The sequence below is a fragment of the Malus sylvestris genome, chromosome 8 (genome assembly GCF_916048215.2).
Source record: "Malus sylvestris chromosome 8, drMalSylv7.2, whole genome shotgun sequence".
Lineage (NCBI taxonomy): Eukaryota > Viridiplantae > Streptophyta > Magnoliopsida > Rosales > Rosaceae > Malus > Malus sylvestris.
This window is the reverse complement of record NC_062267.1, coordinates 260,045-285,041: the sequence shown is the minus strand read 5'-3', so window position 1 is coordinate 285,041 and position 24,997 is coordinate 260,045. Positions and strand designations below refer to the sequence as shown.

The 24,997-nt window shown below is 37.9% G+C and overlaps 3 protein-coding genes across 4 annotated transcripts; 1 reads left to right on the top strand and 2 right to left on the bottom strand.

Moving 5' to 3' along the window:
• Positions 1 to 2,461: 2,461 nt before the first annotated feature.
• Positions 2,462 to 8,914, bottom strand: LOC126632990 (O-fucosyltransferase 16). Its single transcript, XM_050303534.1, has 10 exons — positions 8,418 to 8,914; positions 8,267 to 8,326; positions 8,073 to 8,163; positions 7,781 to 7,857; positions 7,190 to 7,278; positions 6,903 to 7,086; positions 5,864 to 6,045; positions 4,258 to 4,360; positions 3,589 to 3,920; positions 2,462 to 3,495 (listed from the first exon to the last, which is right to left on the bottom strand). The coding sequence occupies exons 1-10, from the start codon at positions 8,583 to 8,585 to the stop codon at positions 3,051 to 3,053; spliced, it is 1,731 nt and encodes a 576-aa protein (XP_050159491.1). The 5' UTR covers positions 8,586 to 8,914; the 3' UTR covers positions 2,462 to 3,050.
• A 1,509-nt stretch (positions 8,915 to 10,423) lies between these two features.
• Positions 10,424 to 13,337, top strand: LOC126632249 (uncharacterized). Its single transcript, XM_050302567.1, has 7 exons — positions 10,424 to 10,862; positions 11,167 to 11,256; positions 11,388 to 11,468; positions 11,665 to 11,799; positions 12,192 to 12,410; positions 12,798 to 12,890; positions 12,973 to 13,337. The coding sequence occupies exons 1-7, from the start codon at positions 10,623 to 10,625 to the stop codon at positions 13,132 to 13,134; spliced, it is 1,020 nt and encodes a 339-aa protein (XP_050158524.1). The 5' UTR covers positions 10,424 to 10,622; the 3' UTR covers positions 13,135 to 13,337.
• Positions 13,338 to 13,584: 247 nt separating this feature from the next.
• LOC126632248 (pentatricopeptide repeat-containing protein At1g76280) lies at positions 13,585 to 20,736 on the bottom strand. Of its 2 annotated transcripts, none has more exons than XM_050302564.1 (14): positions 20,504 to 20,736; positions 20,313 to 20,406; positions 20,104 to 20,161; positions 19,659 to 19,864; positions 19,133 to 19,240; positions 18,732 to 18,914; positions 17,559 to 18,080; positions 17,143 to 17,238; positions 16,815 to 16,988; positions 16,081 to 16,308; positions 15,160 to 15,303; positions 14,881 to 15,069; positions 14,659 to 14,778; positions 13,585 to 14,486 (listed from the first exon to the last, which is right to left on the bottom strand). In XM_050302564.1, exons 1-14 carry the CDS (start codon positions 20,521 to 20,523, stop codon positions 14,082 to 14,084), a joined length of 2,547 nt encoding a protein of 848 aa, XP_050158521.1. In that variant the 5' UTR covers positions 20,524 to 20,736; the 3' UTR covers positions 13,585 to 14,081. The 2 variants fall into 2 exon arrangements, with proteins under 2 accessions (XP_050158521.1, XP_050158523.1); XM_050302566.1 differs by having other exon boundaries at positions 19,659 to 19,852.
• Between the last annotated feature and the right edge of the window lie 4,261 nt (positions 20,737 to 24,997).

Below are 24,997 nucleotides of genomic sequence, written 5' to 3'. Positions count from 1 at the left end.
CTAATATGGCCCAACGCCTATTGCTCGAACCCACCAAGTTGAATCATTGGCGGCTGAAGTGATAGTCTCAAACAGGAGATTAGAGGGCTCAAGCATGAGAATAAACAATTGAACAGGCTCGCACATGACTATGCCATAAACATGAAGAGGAAGCTTGACCAGCTGCAGGAATCTGATGGTCAGATTTTACTTGATCATCAGAAGTTTGTGGGTTTGTTCCAAAGACATACCTTAGTCTTCTGGGGCTGTACCGCGTAATAAAGCTCCAAATGATCAACCTCCGGTGCCTCCTCCTTCTGGGGTTCTACCCAGTACTAAGGCTCTGAATGATCACCCTCCAGTGCCTTTTTTTTCTGGGGCTCTGTCAACTGCTGAGACTTATTCTGAGCAACCTTTGTGAAAACTCCCTCTTGTTTGTTTATTTTGATTCATGTACATGTACATATTTGTAACATATCGGAGATATCAATAAATAAGCTTTGCTTCATTTCAACGTATTGTGTTAAATACACCAAAGCCTTCTTCACTAAGTTCTTTAAATTTTTCTTTTGTTGAAGCTTGTATGTTGAAGCTTTATGAGTGGAGCATGTAGGTTGAGGTAGTGCTCCCTTAATTTCCCGAGTGAGGAAAACTTCTTGGTTGGAGACTTGAAAGATCCAAGTCACTGAGTAGTCGTGAACCTTCCAAGTACTGAGGTGTAGTAGCATATGGTAGGAGTCCCCCAAGTCTCCGGTCGAGGGAGTTGATGAATGAGGTGTCTTGCTAGTAGCCAAGTTTCCAAAGTAACAAAACTTCACCATTTTCCTTGCTAAGTGGTAGCCCAAAACTCCTCTTTCATATATATTTGTTATGAAAGTTGTTAGGCCCAAAGAAGATGAGGCCTAGGCCTTTTTTTTTTTTTTTTTTTTCGATTTTTCGAATTTCCGAATTTTCGAATTTCTGAAAAAAATAATATATATATATATATATATATATATATATATATATATATATATATATTTAAGCTTTATAGGTGAAGCTTTGGTGTTGAAGCTTTGTAGTTGAAGCTTTGGTGTTGAAGCTTTGTAGGTGAAGTTTTTGTGTTGAAGCTTTGTAGGTGAAGCTTTGGAGTTGAAGCTTTTGTAGGTGAAGCTTTGGAGTTGAAGCTTTGTAGGTGAAGGTTTTGTGTTGAAGCTTTGTAGGTGAAGCTTTGGAGTTGAAGCTTTGTAGGTGAAGGTTTTGTGTTGAAGTTTTGTAGGTGAAGCTTTGGTGTTGAAGCTTTGTAGGTGAAGCTTTGGTGTTGAAGCTTTGTAGGTGAAGCTTTATATATTATGATATTTGTTACAAGTGTCGGCCATAAATCATCGTTCAAACTATTTATTTTTACCTTTGCCTCACCGTGAAGTTTGAAAATTATAGTAATACGTTATATTCTTGAGGGTGGAACCCCATTTTAACAATGTTTTGGGCCTCATTACTATATTTTTCACTTATTTTTTGTTTTCGAATTAAATAGTCTACTAAATATACATTTGTTGCTCAATAAATCATAAATTTGCTTCCAAATGCTTTATAAATTTTCCTTAATTGTCACGGAAAATATTTCGTGAAAATAAAAAATTTACGTTTTGACAAAAAACGTGGGTTAACACTCACGGTTTTTTGTCGGTTTTTACAAATTCGTACATAAATCGTCGTTCAAACTATTTATTTTCACCTTCACCTCATCGTGAAGTTTGAAAATTAAAGTAATAATTTCCGTTAATATTCTTGAGGGTGGTTTTGGACCTCTCTACTATATTTTTCATTTATCCTTTTAGTTTTGGACTTAAATAATCTACTAAATATACATTTGTTGCTTAATACATTGCACATCCACTTCCAAATGCCTTATAAAATTTTCCTTAATACTTATGGAAAATATTTCGTGAAAATAAAAAATTTGCAGTTTTTGACAAAAATCGCGGGTTAACACTCACAGTTTTTAGTCGGTTTTGTAAATTCGTACATAAATCATCGTTCAATATTTTTAATTTCACCTTCGCCTCACCGTGAAGTTTTGAAAATTAAGCTTGGGGTAGGGCAAAAATAACATGAAAATTAATTCTGAATGGTGTTTATGGAAATTGGCAAATCGATAAAAAAATCGAATGCTTTAGTTTTGCGAGGAATTTTGCACTCAAATTAAGGGCAAAGTTTTTAAGTCCTTTGGAAGTGGTCTTGTAATTTATGGAACTCCAGAAGTATTTTTTATGACACTATTTTATTCATTTCACCGGCTAGCTTTTTTTTTTTTTTTTTTTTTTTTTTTTTTGAAAAACCGGCTAGCTAAAATTGTACAAAGCTTAGGGTGGGGCAAAAGTGACATGAAATTGGGTTCTGAATGTAGTTTCTAAGTTGCATGCGAATTAAGGAATAATACATGGAAAACGCTAGTAAGTCCCGGAAGTCATTTCCAACATATAATTCAAAAAGATTAGGGTGCGATAACAAAACAAAACATTTTTAATGGACCTTTTAGAAATACAGAAATTGGTCAAGTCTAAATTTATTTACAACTGCCGTGTGTTTCTCAATTTGGTAAAAATATCCATAAAAGAATGCAAACCAAACCCCGGACACCAACCCCATCCTTAGTATGATTTCTCAGGTGACTTGAAAAGAAACTAACACTAAAGTCTTGGAGTCGCTCAAAAATCCTTGGTACGAATAAGCCTCAAGGCTCAAGCCAACCATGGTCTCCGCTTCAGCCCACATACCTGTTTCTGACTCGTTACTCTCTGAAAATCCATCTTCCACTCAGGTCACTTATAGATACCATCGCAACCCCCGGCGTTTCACAAGCCCAAAATCAGTTTGCTGCTATCAAATGAGCTTCGTGCCACTGTTCATATATGTGGGATGCACATTATCTATCCTCCTACTTTTATATACAGTAGATATAGGAGGAACCATATCCAAAACTTTTGGCTACAGCTTGAAAATTTTGAGGGGGGAAATATGAAGAAATTGCGTATAGGAATCAGTTAAATGCAGTTGACAACTATTAGCAAGGGTCAAGATAGAACCGTCTAGTCTGAAAGCATCTCCTCCAATTCAGGTTCCTCAGAGTTGACAGCATCATAATCCACACCTGTTCGGTTTAACAGATCACTGTCCAAGGGGCCACTTTCATATTCATCCTCATCGGTATCAGGCCATTCTGGATCATCTTCCATGTTTTGGGCATGAAATTCTACTTCGTCTTTTCTTGTTATATTATTACTCTTACCGTATTTTCTAGGTCCCACATCCCTCTTGGCTTTGGCCTGAGAATCTTCACATATGCAGGTATATGGGTTCTCATGAAAACCACCCCTGCCTGGCCTCACTTCATTCGGCTCACCCATAAAGCCTCTCTGGTAAGTACGAACATTAGAAGCAAAAGCTCCCCAGGTCATGTTCTCTTTGCTTAGGAACAAGCGGTAGAGTTTTTTAGCATTTGGACGAATAGTAGGCTTATGTCCAAAATATCTCCTGCAACAAATAAAAGATGTGAAAACTAAGCAGGCAGGGGGGAAGAAGAATAAGATAAGAAGAGAAATGAAAAGGGAAAGAAAGACAGCACACCTTCGTCCGGCTAGTATTTTGGCCATATTGCCATTGTTGTTGGTGACAAAGACATCACTCTCATCACAAACTATAAAGTCAAGTGCCGCCATACGAGAAGAAAATGAATAAAACGGTTCCAGTTCCTCCTTGGTTGCTATTGTCTCTTTCGAATAAAAGTTGGGGAATAGTGCCTTAAGGGGTGCCAATGTTTCTTCTCCTCCATAGACTTCCCCTGATGCCACATACATGTGAACATCGCTACCATAACCCAGTGCTCTCAACATCAGACCAACTTCCTCTGGTGTAAGCGGACACCTCCCATGCCTCCTAGGCTTATCAGGATTGCTAATCTGCAACTCCATCCAAAATACATCTTATAGACTACCTTCTAAAAGATACAGAGCAATGGGATATAAATCGACTCGATACACACATCATACTTGATTAGAGACTAAAGTCTGGAACAGGCAGAGGCCTAGCATTGTTCAGAACATTTTCTTTTCAATTTCCTATCTCACAGTTGCTTATTTTTTACTCTTTACTAAACAAACATAAGCGCACACACAACTTGCGCTTGCACATTTATTAGAATAAAAAATAAAGGGTCAGGTTTTAATCAATTTACTCACTATCTGATTCAGGGGAAATAAGATGACATAAATCCAAAAGGACAATCTTAATCCTTACATGTAAAGTCTTCCACCTCTTTCGTATGGCACCCAGTTCTTTCCTTTCCTTGTCTCCTCCACCATAATAACATCCTGAGAATGCAAGCATATCAGGTTCATACCTGTAACAGTAAACATTTAACTGCATCAAGAAACAACTTCACAAGTAAGCTTTAAAATTTGCAGAATCTTGTTTCTAATATTGGGGCAACCTGTTAGTTGCCCAACTGTGTGAAGGTATTTGGGGGTTTGTGTTAGCCTACTCATGATCATGCACTTGTAAGTGTTTCTGTAAAGGCTTTTTAGACAAAATGGTCCCTGAGATTTGTATAACACATCGTGTTGGTCCCTGAGATTGAAAATCAATAGAAATGTTCCCTGAGATTGTTCACCATCCATTATTTTGGTCCTTTCATTAAAAACTCTGTTAAGTGTCCCGGAGCTCTTGGCCGAAAGTTTGGACAATTTTCAAGGCTTCGTAACTCAATCGTTTCTTAACCAAATTCGACCCATAATATATCAAAATGAAGATAGGAAAGTGTAGAACAAGATTATACCTATTTGGAAGCCCAATGGTTGCCGGAGATGGCCGGAAAGGTGACTGGTCCGTGGGAAAACTGAAAAACTCGCCGGAAACTTTGTAAACTTTAAACGTTCATAACTTCTTCAATACTCAATGAAATCGAGTGATTTAAAAATGAAAATCATACTTCTCGATGAGACGAAGAAAATGGTACCTTTCTCGACAGCTAAATCACCATGGTTTGGCCGGAAAACGGCTCGAAATTGGCTGTCTTGGTCTCTAGTTAGCCACTTTTGAGCCGTTTTCCGGACAAACCACAGCGAATTAGCCGTCGAGAAAAGTAACATTCTCTTCGTCTCGTTGAGAAGTATGATTTTTGTTTTTGAATCACTCGATTTCGTTATGTATTGAAGAAGTTATGAACATTTAAAGTTTACCCAATTTCCGGCGAGTTTTCCAGTTTTCCCACGGACTAGTCACCTTTCAGGCTACTTTCCGGCCATCTCCGGCAACCATTGGGCTTCCAAATAGGGATAATCTTGTTCTACACTTTCCTATCTTCATTTTGACTCCGGCGAGTTTTCCAGTTTTCCCACGGACTAGTCACCTTTCAGGCTACTTTCCGGCCATCTCCGGCAACCATTGGGCTTCCAAATAGGTATAATCTTGTTCTACACTTTCCTATCTTCATTTTGACATATTATGGGTCAAATTTGTTTAAGAAACGATTGAGTTACGAAACTTTGAAAATTGCCCAAACTTCGGGCCAAGAGCTCCGGGACACTTAACGGAGTTTTTAACGGAATGACCAAAATAATGGATGGTGGACAATCTCAGGGACCATTTCTATTGGTTTTCAATCTTAGGGACCAAAGTGATATGTTATGCAAATCTTAGGGATCATTTTGGCTAAAAATCCTTCTGGAAATGTATCAACTAGATATGGAAAGCAGGTATACTAATGTACATAGAAATATGATCATGGAACAAGGTTTGACGTGCAGTTTTATGGCTCAATCTAAATATGCAAGAAAGATAGGGCAATAACGCTAGTTAAATGGTCATTCTAAACATAAAAACAATAAAAGATGGATAAAATTACCTCAGGTGCAATGCGATATAATGCTTGCTTCTCATCCTCATTCGATGAACTAACTTTTTAGCCATTTTCTGTATTGGGTCAGTAAACTTTAAAGCATGGTAGTTGACTCTACATCTTAATTTTTGCAGATCTGTATTCAATCTGTTTGCAAGTCTGTAATCAAACTTGTTGAGCTGAATGGCCTGTTGCAGAATGAAAACTAATAAGTGCCCTTTCCATAAATTTTGTATACTTGTAGAAAGATAATTCAAGAAGACGTATCTAGGGATGCAAACAAGCGGAGCCATCCATTAAGGGATCAAATCAATCACTAGAGCCACACTCAAAGCTAAACTTACACTTATTTAGTAAACGAGCCCAAGCTTGGGGCTTGGCTCATGTACTTGCAAGCCTGAATATATTGCTTTTATTTTAAATGCAATAATATAATCCTTATGGAAAACAAAATGTCTGACCAAGAAAAATGCAAGGTATGCTATGCCTTCAACTAATAAGTGCCTTTTCCACAAATTTTGTATACTTGTAGAAAGATTATTCAAGAAGACGTATCTAGGGATGCAAACAAGCAGTGCCATCCATTAAGGGATCAAATCAATCACTAGAGCCACACTCAAAGCTAAACTTACACTTATTTAGTAAACGAGCCCAAGCTTGGGGCTTGGCTCATGTACTTGCAAGCCTGAATATATTGTTTTTTTTTTAAATGCAATAATATAATCCTTATGGAAAACAAAATGTCTGACCAAGAAAAATGCAAGGTATGCTATGCCTTTCCATGTTTACTTCACATTGGGTTCATCAGTTATGCAATGTTTCGATTTTCAGACAAGAACCATTTGGTCCACAAGATTGGGCACTGGATAAGTGCACGAAATATGGAAATATCAAGTATTTCGAAATTAACAGTTGGCAAACAAACAGCGGAACACAAAAATAAGCAAAGGAGAAGGCAGTAGTGATGCAACTTACAGAGGAAAAGAAGTTTCTACATTCAATAAGAATTAAAAGCTTAAGAAGCTTAAGAGAACTGAAAACTTACATGCCTTTTCAAAAGAACAGGTAATACACGATTTTGATAACATCTTTCACTACACTTCCTTGGAACACGCATAGTGGATGGTGTCCACATTTTACCTCCCTTTCTTGGAAGCTGCTTTATGATTTTAACATCTTTTGACAGAAATGATATAAACCAATCAACATCAAAGATCTCTGAAAAGTTACTGCAAAAAAAAAAAAAAAACAATTGATTGAAACATGTCCATGTGATTACAAAATCCAGATTGCAAGTAAATATGGAAGCATAGATATGATTCAAGGACTGACCTTGCATCCTTCCAGAAAGATTTCTGGTCCAACTTTGGAACAACAAGACTAGCATTCAGTATACGAGCTGCTACAACGGCATCTGTGATCTACCAAAGGTATAGGTAGAGTAAGCTCCTCACTAAAAGCAACAAAACTATACAAATACTCTATAATCAAGAAGCACAAATGCGACAGGATAGGTTACAAGATGATGACTGGAATAGTACATCCGTATCCCATTATAAGGGGTGACTAAACTAATTCCAGTAAAAAATCAACTAAACCAAAGCCAACCAAGCTATGTCACTAATTATACTCTTAGACTAAGAATACGGATGTCAACTAATAAAGTAAAAGACTACGTCTCCAGAGCCTTCACAAATGCAAGGAAAATGGTTAGAAATGCATACATGCAAGCATCAATATCTTATTTAACACCAGGAAAACTCTTAGTCTATATTATACCCTGGTTATGCATTAGTTGAACTGTTCAGAGTTAGGGTGGAATCAAGTATCCCCTCTGACAGCCTCTGGAACCATCAATGCAGTAACGATGACTATAATGCTGCAGAAGATAAACAAAAGTAAAGAAAAAAAAAAGTAAGTTACCCCAGTTCTTTGTTGATTCAAGCCTCCACTGGTTGCAATCGCCAAGTACCTATTAGGATGCGTAATTTCATCAACATCTGCAAATATGGACCAGAGAGCGTTCAGGATTATATTAAAAACAGCGATGTCATTGTTAACACAAATGGAAGTGTCATTTTACGAACCAGATAAAACAAACATATAACAGAAACCACAAATAAGTAGCAACAATGCATAATTGTGGTCAATCAATTACGAAACCCTATAGACCATGATATGCTAAATGGAAAGCAAATCGGAATAAGAAACAGACCTGGAAATTTCTTGGTGGCATTGCTGCATCCATAGTAGAATTTGGAATTCCTGGAGCTCCAAAGATCACGATCCAATCTCCCTCTACCGCTCTGATTTTGGACAAGTAAAGAGAAGCCGTAAAGATCCAAACCAAACCTAACATTACATTAGGTTAAAATCCAAAATTGAGAAGGAAAAAGAAAAGGCCCTAACCGGAACACGAAAGACTGTAAGCCCTGCAGCAACGGCATCGTCGTCCACGGCAACATTGAACTAGAAGGAAAAGATGAAATTAGGATCCGAATCAATCAAATGAATCGTTAATTGTGAATAAGAAGAAATTCGTGAAAGGGAGAGAGAGTACCTTAGAAGAATGACGTAGTTGATTATTGACATCGAGAGGGGAAGGAGCGAGAACCAAGAGAAGTGCGAAGAGGATGAGAAGTGCTCCGGAGATGGCGGAAATGAGGGGAAGGAGAAAGCGAAAGCGATGGTAGTAGTGGAGGCGGCGGCGCTGGAAATGAAAAGGCATTGGTACAGTGGCACGGCGGGTCTCTTTAAAAGAGTCGCACACTCAATAACACACCTCTCTTGTTTTATTTTGGTTTGTGTGGGGTTTTTAGTTTGGAATCTGGATGAATGAATTATGAAACAGATCGACCACCAAGCACCACCGCCCTCCCACTACCCGCAGAGGCTGAGACTTAAGGTTGTGCGATGTGGATGGGGTGTGTGGGTTGGCAGCCTGGCACCCAGCACAACGAGTAGACTACTGGCCCCCCTCTCTCTCTCTATTGTACGAGACGATACGAAGCTGACACTCTGCTCTCTGCTCTGCTCCCGTGCCAAATTTGAAATGGAGGTGGATTGTCTGCCTGCTATTTTCATTACCATCTTCCTGATTAAACCACGTTAATATTTTATATTGATTTTTTTATAAAAATAATAAAATAAATATATATATATAAAATATTGACGTAGTTTAATTATAATCACACAAAATAGAAAGGGATGGAAAAAGTATAAGAATGCGATCCATCTCCATTTGAAATAAACATTTACAGATACTCCCTTCACCAGCACAGATAATTATTTGATTTTTCCTTACCCTTTTTATTTTCTTTTGGTCTAGAAGCGTTAGCGCACGTGCTTGCTTCTTCCAAGCCTAGTAGTAGCTTTTTCTTTCTTTTTTTTTTGTATGCATAATTAGTAACTTTATTTATTTATTTTTGCAAATTGCAGCAAGGCCGTTTTAACCAAGTTTTGAGTTCTAAATTTGTTGGTGATGGCGATGATGGGGTGGTTTCTTAGTTTAAAATGAAGTTGCAGCAAGTCCGTTTTAACCAAGTTTTGAGTTCTAAATTTGTTGGTGATGGCGATGGTGGGGTGGTTTCTTAGCTTAAAATGAAGTGTTGTCGATTGACTGGTTTGCCAAACAGATGGATGCATGTGGCATAGTGCTTCCCATCCACTTCCAAGTTTTGGCAGTTGACTTTTTGCCTTTGGAGGTGGGAGTGGGGTTGTAACATTTGTTCATTTTCTTCGTCTGCGCTCCACCCATTTCCATTCACATTCCAAAACCAAGGAAGAGGATCCTCTCCCTCTCCGGATGTCTATGGATGTTGACAATGAATTTCTGAAACTTACTTCTTTCCCAGAAAGAGGAAAGCAGATATCAGCTAATATATTAGTTCTAAGATATCGCTGGTGGGATGCCGTGGAGATTTTTGTAGCAAACCTCAGACCCAGTCTGCTCTTCCCGTCCATCCCTTCAAATTTCGTCCCCAGAATTCCAATTTTATTGTTGAGCGGTCCAACCCACGATGGACTTTGGGCTTTTTTCGCTATAGGTCAAAACTCTGCTTTCCCTCTGTAACATTAAGACATCAATTTTTTTTTTTAATTCATCGATAGTTTTACATTAAAAAGAATGAGAGTTTAGCAAAGTTACATAATGGGCAGCCTAATGTAGTATCGAATTCGCCATTCACGAGATTCGAATATAAAACCTCTCACTTTCAAGGAAATAAGAATACTATCAGACTGAATGACAACATTAAGACTTCAATTAGATTTTGAGATCTTTAATTTTAGGACATGAAAAATGCTAAAAAGATTATGTTAATAGTGGAATTGTACTAAAAAAATGAGACGGTGAAGAGTTCATAAAAAAATCTCTTTTTAAGAGTCATTTCTCTCAATATATATTGTTGAAATATCATTGAATCAAAAGTAAAAAAGTGAGTATATAACTCGAACTAAGATTGCAGTTACTTTTTAACTGTGATAACCAGCTTACATATTATCCAATAGTGCAGCCGCACGGTACTTTTCGTGGAGTATATTATACGCACGTTTAAAGCACACGTGCAAAGGCCTCGGCTCCTCATCCCCTGCGGTGTAGTTTGGAGTCTCAAGTCGCACCAACTGCGTCTGGCGTGTTTGTTGTTGTTGATGGCAAGAACACTAGAGTAGCAGTAGTAGGAATAGGGATAGTAGGGAATTTCGAGACTTAATTGAATTCTCATTCTATTGGATTTTTAGGAGGAAAAGGGCAGCTAGCGAAACCATGTATTGGTTGACGGTCAAGCCCTCTTTCATCTTACCCAAATTGTCTCCGCCGTCGTCGTCGTCTTCTTCTTCTTCTGCACATTGTCGAGCTGGGCCGTGTTCTTCCTCTATCAGCTTCCCAATAAAGACGAGAAACAGAGGAAACAGACGCCCACTGAGACTTGATGCTTACGATTCCTCAAAGAGCGACACTCCCAATGGCTCTGCCGATTCCAACCCTCCCAACGCCACCACTCTGGTACTATCTCAATTTTACTCCCCTTTGTTAATGTTATGCTAGTCTAGTTGTCGTTTACTGGCCGTTTATATTGTAATTTTAGCGTATTTGAGTTTGTATGTTACTGAACAATTGATATGGATTATGGATGACGATGATGATATTGCTCAGATGGTAACAACAATACCCGCAAACTAGAGCTTTGAATCAACGCGTCATGCTTCATATCGCCAACTATCTAGTTGAAACACATATATGATTGTTTTGCTAGCTAGCTCATATCATTGACTGAACTTCTTGCTGGCTACTTTCCTCAACTCGACAGCCAAAGAGCAGGAGAGAAATTCTGTTGGAGTATGTCAAAAATGTGCAGCCAGAATTTATGGAGCTGTTTGTAAAAAGGGCGCCCCAGCAGGTATTTCTACGTTTATTTGCCATTAGTGCATACTATCTTAATGTCGACGAGGGTGTATTACCATGACCTACTAATGCAATTTTCATGCCTTCTCCACTGACTTGACAGCATGTTAACGCTTATTCATGTAGGTTGTTGATGCAATGCGCCAAACAGTGACAAACATGATTGGAACATTACCCCCACAATTTTTTGCAGTGACAGTGACCACCGTAAGTCTATAACTTTTATTCTTTCTTTTCGTTGCCATATCAGCTTGAGTATAGTAACATATGATTTGATGGGGTTCTTTATGTTGGAATTTGGGCGGCTGACTGATTTTAAACTGATGCAAATTTCATCTGATCTGAGTATAGCAACATTTAAGGAATTTATGTACTCAGTGGGATTGGTTAACTTCCATCTCAGGTCGCAGAAAATCTTGCACAACTCATGTACAGTATCATGATGACTGGATATATGTTTCAGAATGCACAGTACAGGTTGGAACTGCAGCAAGGTTTAGAGCAGCCAGCTGCTCTTCCTGATGTGCAAGATACAAAGGTAATATTTTTTCTCATTTTCTTTTCACTTTCTATTTATGAACCATACTCATCCTTTTGGTCGTTGAGGAAACCTTCTACCACATTATCATTTACCGAAGAAAAACCATACTGTGAATTTGAGAAGGCTTTGGCTTACCATGTATTTGTTATTGTGTATTTCTGATGGAACTGAGATTAGGTCGTGATGGCAAGTTCAATCATCTGACCCGTGTCACTAACATGCAAACTCCTGCTTCTCCTAAGTAACATGTAGAGTTTGTGCATTCGCTCATTCTGATGTTTCTGATACATTTTTCATAGTCGTTTATATGACTTTTTTCAATCTTTCTTGTTTAGTTATCGAGAAGTTCTGCTGTACAACCTTTAAATAGTGCCCTGTGACTGTTACAGGATGCACCAGATTATGCACCTGGTACACAGAAGAACGTGTCAGGTGAAGTTATTAGGTGGAATAATGTTTCTGGCCCTGAGAGAATAGATGCTAAGAAGTACATTGAGTTACTTGAAGCAGAGATTGAGGAACTAAATAACCAAGTTGGTAGGAAATCCATGGGCGGACAAAATGAATTGTTGGAATATCTGAAGTCTCTTGAACCCCAAAATTTAAAGGTAAACAACAACCCTCTGCTTATCCCAACTACTTTTGGTTGGCTAAATGTTTAGGTTCGTGGCTGGCAGCTGTGCAATGGTAGGTTTGTGACTAAATTGTAAGTCCTTTCTGTTGGAACGTCTCAAGGCGCACACTACTATTATTAATATGTTACTGTTATTGTCCGAGGTAAAATTTTTGGTTGAAAAGATCATATGAGTTGGCTGCGCCATCATCCACAACATATTGTAGCTATCTAATGTGAATTGTACTACTGTTATTTTTACAAAGGAGAAAAGCACTCATAGTTGTTTGTCATGAAAATTATCCATTATTGCTTCTGAAATTAGTAGATTTATTTATAAAGGTCCATAAACCTCTCTGACTTCTGGTTAAATGTCTTCAAGGAATTGACGAGCAGTGCTGGAGACGATGTTGTGGTTGCGATGAATACATTCATCAAGCGGCTTTTGGCTGTTTCTGATCCTGGCCAAATGAAGGTTTGCCATATCATATTGCTCTTAAGTTGATGAATGCATTCATCAAGTAACCTTGTTGAACAACTGGTATGTGTTGGTACAGACAAGTATGACAGAGACAACTGCACCGGAACTTGCGAAGCTGCTGTATTGGCTGATGGTTGTTGGATACAGCATTCGCAATATCGAAGTTCGTTTTGATATGGAACGAGTACTTGGGACTCCACCGAAGCTCGCAGAATTGCCTCCAGGAGAAAACGTTTAATTACTCGGCAAAGAATTGCAAAATAGGCGTGGAAGTTAATGAGAGGGGATGTCGGAGGGTGGTGGTCTTCCATAGAGATACTCGCAAGCATGGAAGGAGAGAAAAAATTAGATGAAAATTAGTAGGCGGCCCGGGATTTCTACTTTTAGCAAGAAACTCCAAATAATATTGTTTTTAGCAATAAACTTGAACTTTTGTCCTAATTCATTTTTTATTTTGGTCCGTCTTTTATGTTGTTTGAAAACCATTTTTCCAATAACAGATTGACTAATGATTAGAAGAAAAAAAAAAACCTACACTAAATACAACATTAAAAACCCCAAATAAGATTTTGTTTCGAATATTTGTACTGGACTAGCCTGCTACCGCTACTGCAAGGGCGGCCGAATATCCCTGATTACAAGTAGAAGCATGACACAATTAATTCAAAAAAAAAATAAAAATGCGAACTTGTTCCACAAGGCTATTACTATTAGGCACTGTTAATCTTGTTTAGACAACTGCAGACCGATTTAGGCACACTTATCCTTGTTTACACGAACAACAACTTACAAATTAACACCATCGGATAGAAAATTAGAAGGGCATCCCGTCATCCAAAACCGCCCATTACTAAGTAAACATCCACACTCGGCTCACCTAATTTTCTACAATCTACAATACATCAGTGCTTGTTTGTTCCCAGACCTTCCTAGTTGGTCCATTTTATTCAATATTAGTCGCACTACGTATTAATCGCCCCACTGTGGTCTCATCAGGACCTAAACCGGTGTCTTTGTATTCTAGGATCTCTTTTCTGCTAAAGTGCTTCTCATGTCCTCTCTCTTTCCTTCACAAGGCCCTAAACCCTTAGGCCTCGTTCCAACACCACGCACCCCCACCACCCCCCCCCCCCCCCTACTAAAAAAATAAAGGAAACTTGCTCGAGCCAGAGTTCTACCAATATATTAGGCGGCTCCTTTCCTGGTAGTGTAGTTAAATGAGAGTCTTCTGGCCCAAGGGCTTTCACTAGGTGACCAAGAAATTGGGAAGCCGAGCACCGCACACCATCTTAAATTCAAAAGGGCAGCAGCAAGGTTCTCTTCAGAATCTTCAAAAAGCTGTACTATTCGTGATTCCGCTTCCATGTCTTCAGCAAATATAAAGACATCCTCATATTCTGCCTTTTCTGGAAAGCTTCCATCTTCGTTGCATATCATACGCATACTCAAAACCTGCAGTGCTTCCATGGCTGTGCTGTGAAAGCCACAGTTCACATATGCCGAGAAAACAAAATGGCAGGTCGCTGGATCAGGCTGGATCTTTTCTTGGTGCATCCATTCAACTACTAATTCAACTGCCTCGATCAATTCCTAACATTCATTTTAGGGAAGAAAAAAAAAAGAAAGATAAACTATTAGCAAGCAGTGCAACAACATAATATTTGGTTGACCAAACTGTCATAATTTATATCAAGAACCACACTGCTTTTTTGATCTTACAGACACTTCATTTTGAAAGAGAAAAAGGGCACATATGAGATACCTTTTCACAGGCTTTTTGGAGAATGGTATTGAATAACAAAGAATCAAGTTTGTTCCCTTCTGAGCTGGCTTGATCCAAAAGATTCAATGCTTCATCAATGTCATCATCTTCCAACAGAATCTGAAACAAGATAGGCTCACAGCATCATAACCCATACTAGATACATATAAAAAGAGGGAATGCACTAACAAGGATAAAAACACCCTTATTAAAACCTTCTACCTTTATGAGAGCAGTGTAAGTCACTGTTACCGGATAAAAGCCATCTCGCAACATCATGGATATCAATGCAGAAGCAGATCTATAACATTTCAGAATGCTACAGCAATCAATCATTATATTATACGTCGCAGCATCTGCCGGGAAACCAAATGACTTCATACTCTTAAATATCTTAATTGCCATTTGACTCTGCATGTAAAGCAGATAACACTGGTCAAATGTTGCACATATCATGAAGTTTCAAACTAAAGGAAAAGCAATAGTGTTGGAAGCACCTACTTCCTTAGCCTCAACAAGTGAATGCAACGCCGTATTATAGATGGGTGTTCCCAGATCAACGTTATTACGACAAAAAAGATTTTCTGCCACATGCAAATACTGGATCAGCTCTCTTATCATCCCCTCTGTTCCAAGGGCTTTCAACTGGAAAATAAAATAAAGAATGCCCCAAATGAGGTAAGGTGAAACAGGGAAAAAAGAAGAAAAAGAAAGGGACTGAATAGCAAGTAGGATTCCATGAAGGAAAAAAAAAAAAAACAGGTAGCGCCCTTGTGAGCTTCAAGAAGTTTTAGTATTACCAAGCAGATGAACTTCAAGAAGGCAGAAAAGAAGTTTTAAATGATCTCATATAATCATAATATCAATGCAACACTAAGCAGTCATGAATGAAACTCCCTGCATGCACAATGAAAATTTTTACAACTATATGTTATTTTCCATCTGTGAGCAATGTCTTTTCTCTTCTAACGCTTTTACCAAAGACTTTGATATGCAAATGTTGCACTCTGTTAAACGATTGGAACTACTGTGTATGTGCACTGTTACAATTTTTTATTATTAACAAATAAAATTCTATCGCAGTACCCATAATTAACACAAGTTTACATATAAAACTTTTTGAGGAAACAAAATGTACATTTATCAAGCTCCTTATACCTTCAATTTGAATAGAGAATTAATTATTTGATAAACCATGCACAGAATGAAGAATATTTTGTCACCTATCAGATTAACATTTTATAACCACATTTTCCCATTATCAGATGATGATGTTCTTAAGATTTCCATCTACAAAATTATGTATCATGTCTCATAGTGCCCCTTGTCAGTCAAACGAGGCAGTATGCCACCTAGTCACCTACCAATACTCCATTTCATTCTCTAAATAAGGGAAGGAGATACATGAGGCTAGGGAGTTACCAAGTTGTTCATTGATAAGTAACTGTGCTGAATACCGTATCTTGCCATATCCATTTCTATAGCATTGATACGTTTAGCAGCATCCACCTGTGACAACATGTTGCCCTCTTCATATGGGGCATTCACGTTTCCAAATAATAAAAACAGCAGCTCGTACGTGTTAATATTAGGCATAACTTCTAATTGTTTCATTTTAGCCAACATCTGCACTGCTCGCTCAGGTTGATCCTGCATAGTTCACGCAAAAATATTTTAATTGATTGGAAACAAAAAGAAAAAAACATGAACAAAGCTTTCAGGCACTGGAGAATTTTAAGTATGAAAATAAGAAAACAGATTGATATCCATCTGCTGCCCTCTGCTAGCACAAATACTCTTTTGGTGTGCCCATGTTAAATAACTTCTATTATTAGAGCCAAACAAATTTTTTAACTATCAAAACAAATATGAAGAACCAAAACTTGCACAAAGTTATTCCTGCCATTTACAATATTTAAACCATAGCAAAATCAATCTTAAACAATTACCTAACCAATTCTACTCTTCCTCGTAAAAAGTTCGGGACCAGGTTTTTTTCCCTTTTATTATAGACAAGGGTTTGAATGTTCAGTACCCTATATCATAGATTACCTATGTGCGCTGCAATCCAATTTTAAGATTTTAAAAGTGCTAATTAACAAGGTCACAGAAGGAATTCTGATATGAGAACTCAGTTTTATACAATATCAGCTCACCGTTGTATCACATGCTGCAAAAAAAGCATTGAAAGGATGTGGATATGAACATTCAGATATTTGATCCAGCAGAGCCTCAGCTAAATTCAGTTCTAGCACTTTGCTGCAACCTATAGAAAGGGTGACAAGAGTAGAATCATATGGCTTCAGATTTCTCTGCTGCATATCTTGTAACTGCAGAAGGATAAAAAAAAAGTTGCAAAATTCTGTAATTAAAAGGCAAAACCAAAACGACCAAAATACATTGCCACCAAATGCAAGATCAGTTTTTTTTTTATTTTTTATTTTTAAAAAAGATGATTGGCATATGCAGACCAATATAACTTACAATTTCCATTCCAATACTGAAACCTCTCTGAGAAGCAACTGCTCTGACAAAGCCATCATATGTATGGCTGGATGGTTGCAACCCAAAATTTTGCATCTAGACGAAAATGGGCCTCTTTAGTATGTCATAAGATGATATCTGAACCAAGTATATACAGAATAAAAAAGGGAAGGATAGAGAACCACGTAATTAAACTAGAAGATTGAAATCCGCAAAGTAGCCATCACAGCAAAAGCATAGAAAACTGTAATTTAAAATTCTGCATCTTATAATTACATAGTTCCCCCAACAAGAATATCATATTTCAGTGAGTGTACATTTAAGATTTGCTTATATGAACAAAAAATAAAGCCATTTGAACATGTTTGTGTAATAGGAAATCACATAAACAAGCTAAAGTAAAAACGTTATTATACCTGTAGGATTAACTGCTCTGCCAGACCATCATTTCTCAACTGTGCACAAGCATGAATCACATCATTGAATGACCATCTCAAAATTTTCTTAACAGGCTTGCTTAAATGTTTATCAAGCATATCTAGCCGATTATTCTCAAGTTCTCCAACTCCCAAGCCAAAAGTAGTCGACTGATCTGCACTAACAGCATGATCATCCAAAGGTTTACAGTATATGGAAGGAACAGAAAGTTCATTCTCCTCCAAATCTAGTTTCCCCAAGCTTAATTCACAATTTGAAGGTATAGGAATGTCCAATCTTGAAGAAAACAACTTTCCATCAGAAGTTCTATTAACATTCATGTTTCCCTTGGTGGTTAAAGCCACCATACGTTGCAACATCACATACGCAGATTTTAAATCTCCCAACCTAGTAAAGGACCAAATAAACTTCCGTAGAGGTATAATGCTCAGACTGTAGTGTTTGATATAGTCCTCCCAAATTTCATGTGCTGCAGGGAGGTTTTGTTGCCAAACTGCAAACTAGAAGAAATGAAAATGCAGGGTAACTATGATATGATCCAAATAACTTAAAATCAGGTGGTCCTCTTATGCATGCTAAAAGTGAACAACAGGGAAAACATGTCATATCCTCAGACATGGTCAGGGGAAAATAACTAGGCATGTGAGTAAGTCATCCAGAAACATATCTTTGCAATCAAACAGTACAAACACTGTCAATTTTGTAATATCCATCCTTGAAAATTGACGTAAAAGAATAACTTTTTTTTCTTAAGTGAAATCCTGGAAGTGTGAAAATTCAAGAGAGCATCAAATCACCGTCCTCATCCTCATCAAAAATAGAAATGGCAATTGAAGATGATACTTCTGAATGTCACAGACAAATCAGGACACTATTTCCACCTTTTTATCCCTTACAAGCACATTGAAACATTACAACATAAAATATTTGAAGCCAAAATTGGGAGATTAATAGTAATCTGAATATCAGTCACCCAAACCAATTCCCTTGTTAGGTTATTTACGGTGATTAAAGCAAAAATAAAGCCCATACATTCTTTTGTTTGCCTAAATAATAAATGGCTCAAGTGAAGAGGAAATTTTTGTGCGTGAAAAGAGGAAAGGAATGATATTTGAACAGATTAATACAAAAAATTGTTTTTCTTTACACACCTTGAGAAGCTCCGAATATGTAACTTCATTCTTCCCCGCCATTTGATGCTCCATCAAGTCCAAACACTGGTTGGCATTTATCATACTTTGCATTTTAGCACAAGCCCTTAAGAAACTGTTGTAGATAGGTAGAACTGGATAGATGCCTTGACTTTCTCCTAGGAAATTTATCAACTTAAATGCCTGATCAAAGAACAACAGGTAGACACACGAGTGCTAAGCTATTAAAAGCGGCTGACAAAGAATGATGCTACGGGTATGGTTCCATGTTAATGGCAGCTCTGATAGTTCAATAGCTACAGTAAAGTAATAATATCACAGTAATCCTAAAATAGCTCTGCTATTACCAGCTGACTAGGGTAGCTAGATAATAACGATTAAGTCTATAGCATGAATCTTACCTCCTCTAAATATCCTCCTTTACATAGAGCTTGCATCATGAGCAAGGAGCATAAGTTATTCAGGGTAATCTCCTTTTCATCCATTACTCTCCAAGTCTCCATTACAAACTGCACGAAAAGAAAACAACTAAGTTTAATGTTAGGACCCAAACAAAGATACACTTGGAAGCAACTAGTGCCGTGCCAAAAAATTGGAAGATGCCATCCTTATCTTCACAATGGCATGAATCAAGCCAAGGGGTAGGATGAGACAATTATAACGGTTAGTTCATTTTCAGAAAGTTATATCAGTCAAAGAGAATTGACAATGTGATCCTACTGATATACATGGAGTAACATTGTCTACAAATAATATTCTAAGCTTTCCTTTGATACTGTTCAAATTACCATAATCAGCTACAAACATCAACAACTTAAATGATGATTAAAGAGCTAGCAAAACAAATCATCTACCTAGTTGATGTAAACAATATGTATCATAATAAAAGAGACATGCAACCCTTAAATTCCACGTTCGTCAGCTTACCAATGGATCAGGTGACCTGGCACAGTACTTAAGAATATGAAGGAAATCATCAGCTCCTAAGGAATGGTTCACGTGGCTAAGATTCAAAAGCATATTTGAAGCTTTGCCCCTCTCACCCAAGCGTAGTGCATCAACAATTTGCATCTGCACGGACCTTGTAATAGATTCTGCTCCGTGCCACATAACTTGATGACCTGCATTAATCACTATGCACCGAAACTCAGAAAAAAAGACTTGCACATTAATGCTCTACAACTTTTATGTCCATTTGGACTTGTGCACGGGTATAATTGCACGAAGGCAGAACAGGCAAGAATTCACATGCACAAGCGAGAAAACAGAGAAGAGTAGAATAACAAAAGATTAATAAGTAGTGAGAGTGTAAAGCGTGAAGCAGATGGTAGGTAGACAGTTGCTAAAGAGTGGAAGAGTAGGGAAAGATTACCATTAGATGTTGTAAGAGTGCGAGGGGAGTCCAGTTTTTGAGAAGCAAGTCTTGGTCCCTAATGAAAAAAACAAAACTCTAGTAATCAAATCAAGCAGAGAAGCAATAAAGCGAAGAAGAAGATTATTATAATTACAAAGTTCGATTTCATTCGATTCCTGAGCAAACCCACAAGGGAGCGAACATTGCAACATTGGAACTTAACATACATGATGGTGATGGTGATGGTGATGGTAGTGTGGTTGAGATTTACAAAGCCAATCTGAAATTGAGCGCAACGAAACCCTCGCTCTCACACTCGCTCTGTAAAAGTAAAACAAGCCAAACATGAATAGAATAGAATAGAATGAACCTAATTCCTAAATATGTAGGAGGACTGGAGGAGGTTCGACGAACTCACAGAGGTCGCCTGTGCATCATTGATTACTGTTAGATTATAAAGCTTCCTCGATCCTCAATCCTCCTAGCCTAGTCGAGCTTTTCTCTTCTGAATTATGTTTAGGGTTTAAGCATTTTGAGGGAAACGGGACATTTCTCGGCAAAATTACAGACAGACATGGATTCCCTGGAGTAGGAGGGCTTCAAATTTCTCCGACTCCAGACTCGGGGACTCGGGCTGGTTAGGTATTGCTGTGCTTTGAAAAAAAAAAACTGTTGTGAGAATAAGCCGTTGTGATGTGAGAATAAGCGGCTGTGCTGTGAGAATAAGCGGCTGTAAAATAAATCAGCAGAGCGTTTGGTAAACTTTTTTGTAAAAAAACTTTTGGAAAAAAAAGTAGTCTGATAGTGAGTCTTTTCATTAAAGGAGCACTGTAGCTCCGTGTGCTTCGAAAAAAAGTCAGTTTTCCAAAGCTACAAATAGCAGCTTCAGCTTTTTCCTTTGATTTCAGCTTATTCTCACAGTAGCTTCCAAAATAAGCCTTTTTTTTTTCAGTTTACCAAACATCTAAAACCTTCACAGCTTTTTTTTGTAGGTACTTTTTTTTTAAGCACCTAACTCCCAAACTAGGTCTCACTCTCCCCCCCCCCACCCCCCCCTGCTGACTGCCGAGTGCCGAGTCCCAACTGCGAACCTGTGTGACCCAATCCAAGCAACCCGATAAAAAGGCCCAGGCCTGCGCTTTTTTTCTTTTTTTTTTCCCTTTCTCTTTACATTACTATTTCTTTTCTTTCATCATTTTTAAAGGAGGTTTTCTTTTTTCCAATTTCTTATTATTATTATTTTTTTTAAACAAGTACGATATTCATTAACATAATGCAGAATTCATACAAATTAAGGGTAGTGTGCTAAGTGGGCCTCGATAAAAACCTTGTCAGGGCTTTCAACCCGATCTAAGAAAAAAAAACGTCCCACACAAACAAAGAGCTACCCTCAAAAGTACAATAGAAACTAAAATTACATGCTTTCCTCAAACAAAAGATCGTGGATCAAATCCGGAGGTTCCTCAAACCACAGTACATCATGGAAACAACTGGTGCCCATCCGTGCAAGGCGATGCCCAACTGAATTTCATTCCCTCTGAATATAACCACACTCCGCATAAGGCAACTCCAAAAAGAAATACCTCAAGTCATTTATAATCGTTCCCAAACCGGAATCATCGTCCCCTTTTCCTGCCATAGCAGCAACCACAACTGATGAACCCCTTTCAAATATGACCTTGACTACAGGTGACCAAAACCTCTTAAAGTACTCCACTGCATGACGAGCAGCAATTAGCTCTAACTGCAGAGCCAACGTCGACCCCTCAATAGGTCCCGTGGTAGCTCCCAAGAATCCTCCCGTATGATCTCTAACCACTACACCATAACCCCCCCTAGAACCACCTTTACTCCATGCACCATCAAAATTACATTTGATCCATCCCACCCTAGGTTTCTTCCATTTTTGAAACACCCGAGTTGCCCCCAGGGTAAGGGGTTTGTGCCATCTATGAAATTCATACAACCAACCTTCAGTCCTCAAAACTATCTCCTGCGGTGGCAAACTAGTCCTCGTCCACAACACCTCATTTTTATGCTTCCAAATTGCCCAAATCAGCATCAACCAAAGCTCAAAACCCACCATAGAAAGGTTCTACGCACAAAACTTCATCCACTACATGAAAGGCATTCAGTCCCACCTACTATCCACCATCAACCCCAAACTTCGAAACCACACAGCTCTCGCCAAGTTACAATTACGAAGAACATGCTCAACTGCTTCTACCGGTACCCCACAAACCACACACGCCACTTCCCCTAATACTTTCCTTTTACTCAGATTCAGACGTGTGGGTAATGAATCCAAGCAAGCACGCCAAACACAGATTTTCACTTTCCCCAGGACACTGGCATTCCAAATCTTCTTCCAGGACTTCTACCCCAAACCACCAAAACAAGATGAAGAACCCGCAACACTAGGGCCATTATTATCAATTATACTCCGAGCCACCTGATAGGCACTTCTTACTGAGAACTTCTCATTCCTTTCGTAATGCCATATACGTTTGTCTTCAACATCCCGAACGCTAAGCGGAATACTTCGGATTAGTTCCGCTTCCTCTGATGACAAAAGACCACTCAACAACTGAATATTCCACTGCTTCTGTGCTCCACACAATAGTTCTTCCACCTTGGCCTCCATGTCCCAGTGCCTCGGTGGTGGTGTTAAAATTCGGAAAAAGGAGTCCCGCGGGATCCAATTGTCCTTCCAAATTCTGATGTTTTGCCCGTTGCCCACTCGCCATCGATGACCTTTATGTTTCTTGGTAAAAACAATTCCAAACTCTTTCGGTAGTCTTTTGATCGTCTATCAGATAAATCGGAAGAAACCGCCATCCTTTTTACTTTTTTTGTTACAGTATCCATGAATTCCATTTTTTTATTTCACAAACGTGATTTGCTATTTGCCCGCTGAAGCAATCCAATATCCATAAAATCCTTAACAACACAATAAATTGACTTACATTTGAGTACAGGAAATCCTAGTTGAGAATCCGGACTAATCACATACTTGTCCATAATACTCTCACACCCCCACATTCTCAATATACACATTACATTTTCTAATACACCACACATTTTCTATACACCTCACATTCTTCAAATTTTATAGTACTCATTTGTTTCTTGAATCTCTCCTTGTTCAAAGTTTTCTGCTTTAGTACCCTTCCCATTAAGAAAACTTGGAAGTTCTTAGTAGTAAACCCTCATGTTTATCAACCATAACCACATGTTGCTCCTCACTTGTGAGGGCCAGTTGCGCCAAGAACTGGGAAACCATGTCCTCTATTATTGCTCCTTCCAGAATCTCTAAATCCCACTTGGTTGTTCTAGCGATTGTTTTTGTGAGTAGTCGTAGCACTCCAATAAACATCCAGCAGACCAAACTGAAACATTTCCGTTAGAGATAGTGGTTATAGCAAACTAATATTATTTGCTAAGAATCATACACCTCAAGATCAAAATTATTTAAAATTATTGATTAGTAGCAGTAGTGACATTGTAAATAAACATTAGGCTTGAATCAATAATAGGCTGAAAAAAATATTGGGTAGTATGGTTTCCTGGGGAATCATAAGCAGGTACTTGGGAAGAAAGAAATGCCTCCTATAAAATAAAATTTTGAAAAAAAAAATTGTGATCTTGATTCACAGTTTGATACCCGGCAATATACGAAAGTGCAGTGAAGGTTTTCAAAGATAGTTTTATTGGTTAGGGTTTTATTCAACAATGAGAGTGGAATGGGGTTTAATAGTTGAAGAAGATAAATAATACGTTAAAAGTGATTTAGGGTCTATTTAGAAATTTCTTAATTTTTTTTAAAACCTAATAAGGTCGAAATTGTCATTGCATAGTAGGGTGCATAAATAATTTAATATTAACTTTTAATGTGGGGTGCTAATAAAAAGAATAATGCTAGGGAGACCAAATTTGTATACAAAATTTTGTAAACTAAATGACATGGAAGTTGATGATTGGATTATGACTTAAGCGTTGATAAACAAACTCATTCATATTGATGACACATAATTTAGTTTGTAAATTTTGTCTACAAATTTAGTTTCGCTAGCATTAAGCCATTAGGAAAAATTGTCACTTACCACTTTCAAATATCGTTAATTTTCAACTTTCATACCAAAAGCTTTTTTCGTCTCACTTTCATATCTAAAGTTTGAATTTTGTGACACTTTCACACTTTCGTCTACTTATATGAACGTCGATGATTGCATAATATTTTGTGCCACGTGGATAAAAATGGTAATAATTTTGTTAGGTAATTCTTTTTCTATTTTATCCACTTGGCTCAAATATTATGTGTTCTACGACGTCCATGTAGGCAAATAACAGAGCCTTGACAAAAGGGCTAACAAAAGTATGAAAGTATCACAAAATTCAAACTTTAGGTATGAAAGTGGGACAAAAAAAACTTTAGGTATGAAAGATGGAATTTCAAGATACTTAAGATTATTAAAGAGAGTTATAAACTAGGTAGTTGAAACCTCCAAGATTTTTTCTTTTTAACATTTATTTTTATTTTAAATTAAGAAATTGTCAAACAAAAGTACACACCATACTACGTTCATGATGAAAATGGAAGTGGAAATTTTTTCCAAAGAGAGAATTAAACCATCCTCCCCAACACCCTCCCACCTAAGAATTTTTAAGCTTTCCCTTTTGGATCAACTCATACATGCTCCCTTGCTCCCATTATCCTCTTTTATGACAATTCTTATACTATTATGATACTCCTACATCATAAAACCCTGCACTACTATCACTTTCCTTGAAGATGATGATCTCGAAGACCACAACGATGAAGACGATGATGATGCCACAATCATGAAAAGGTTGCGTGTTTTGAAGACGTCTTTGTCGGAGATCTTGATTGGGTTTTACCCGCTTGCCGGGA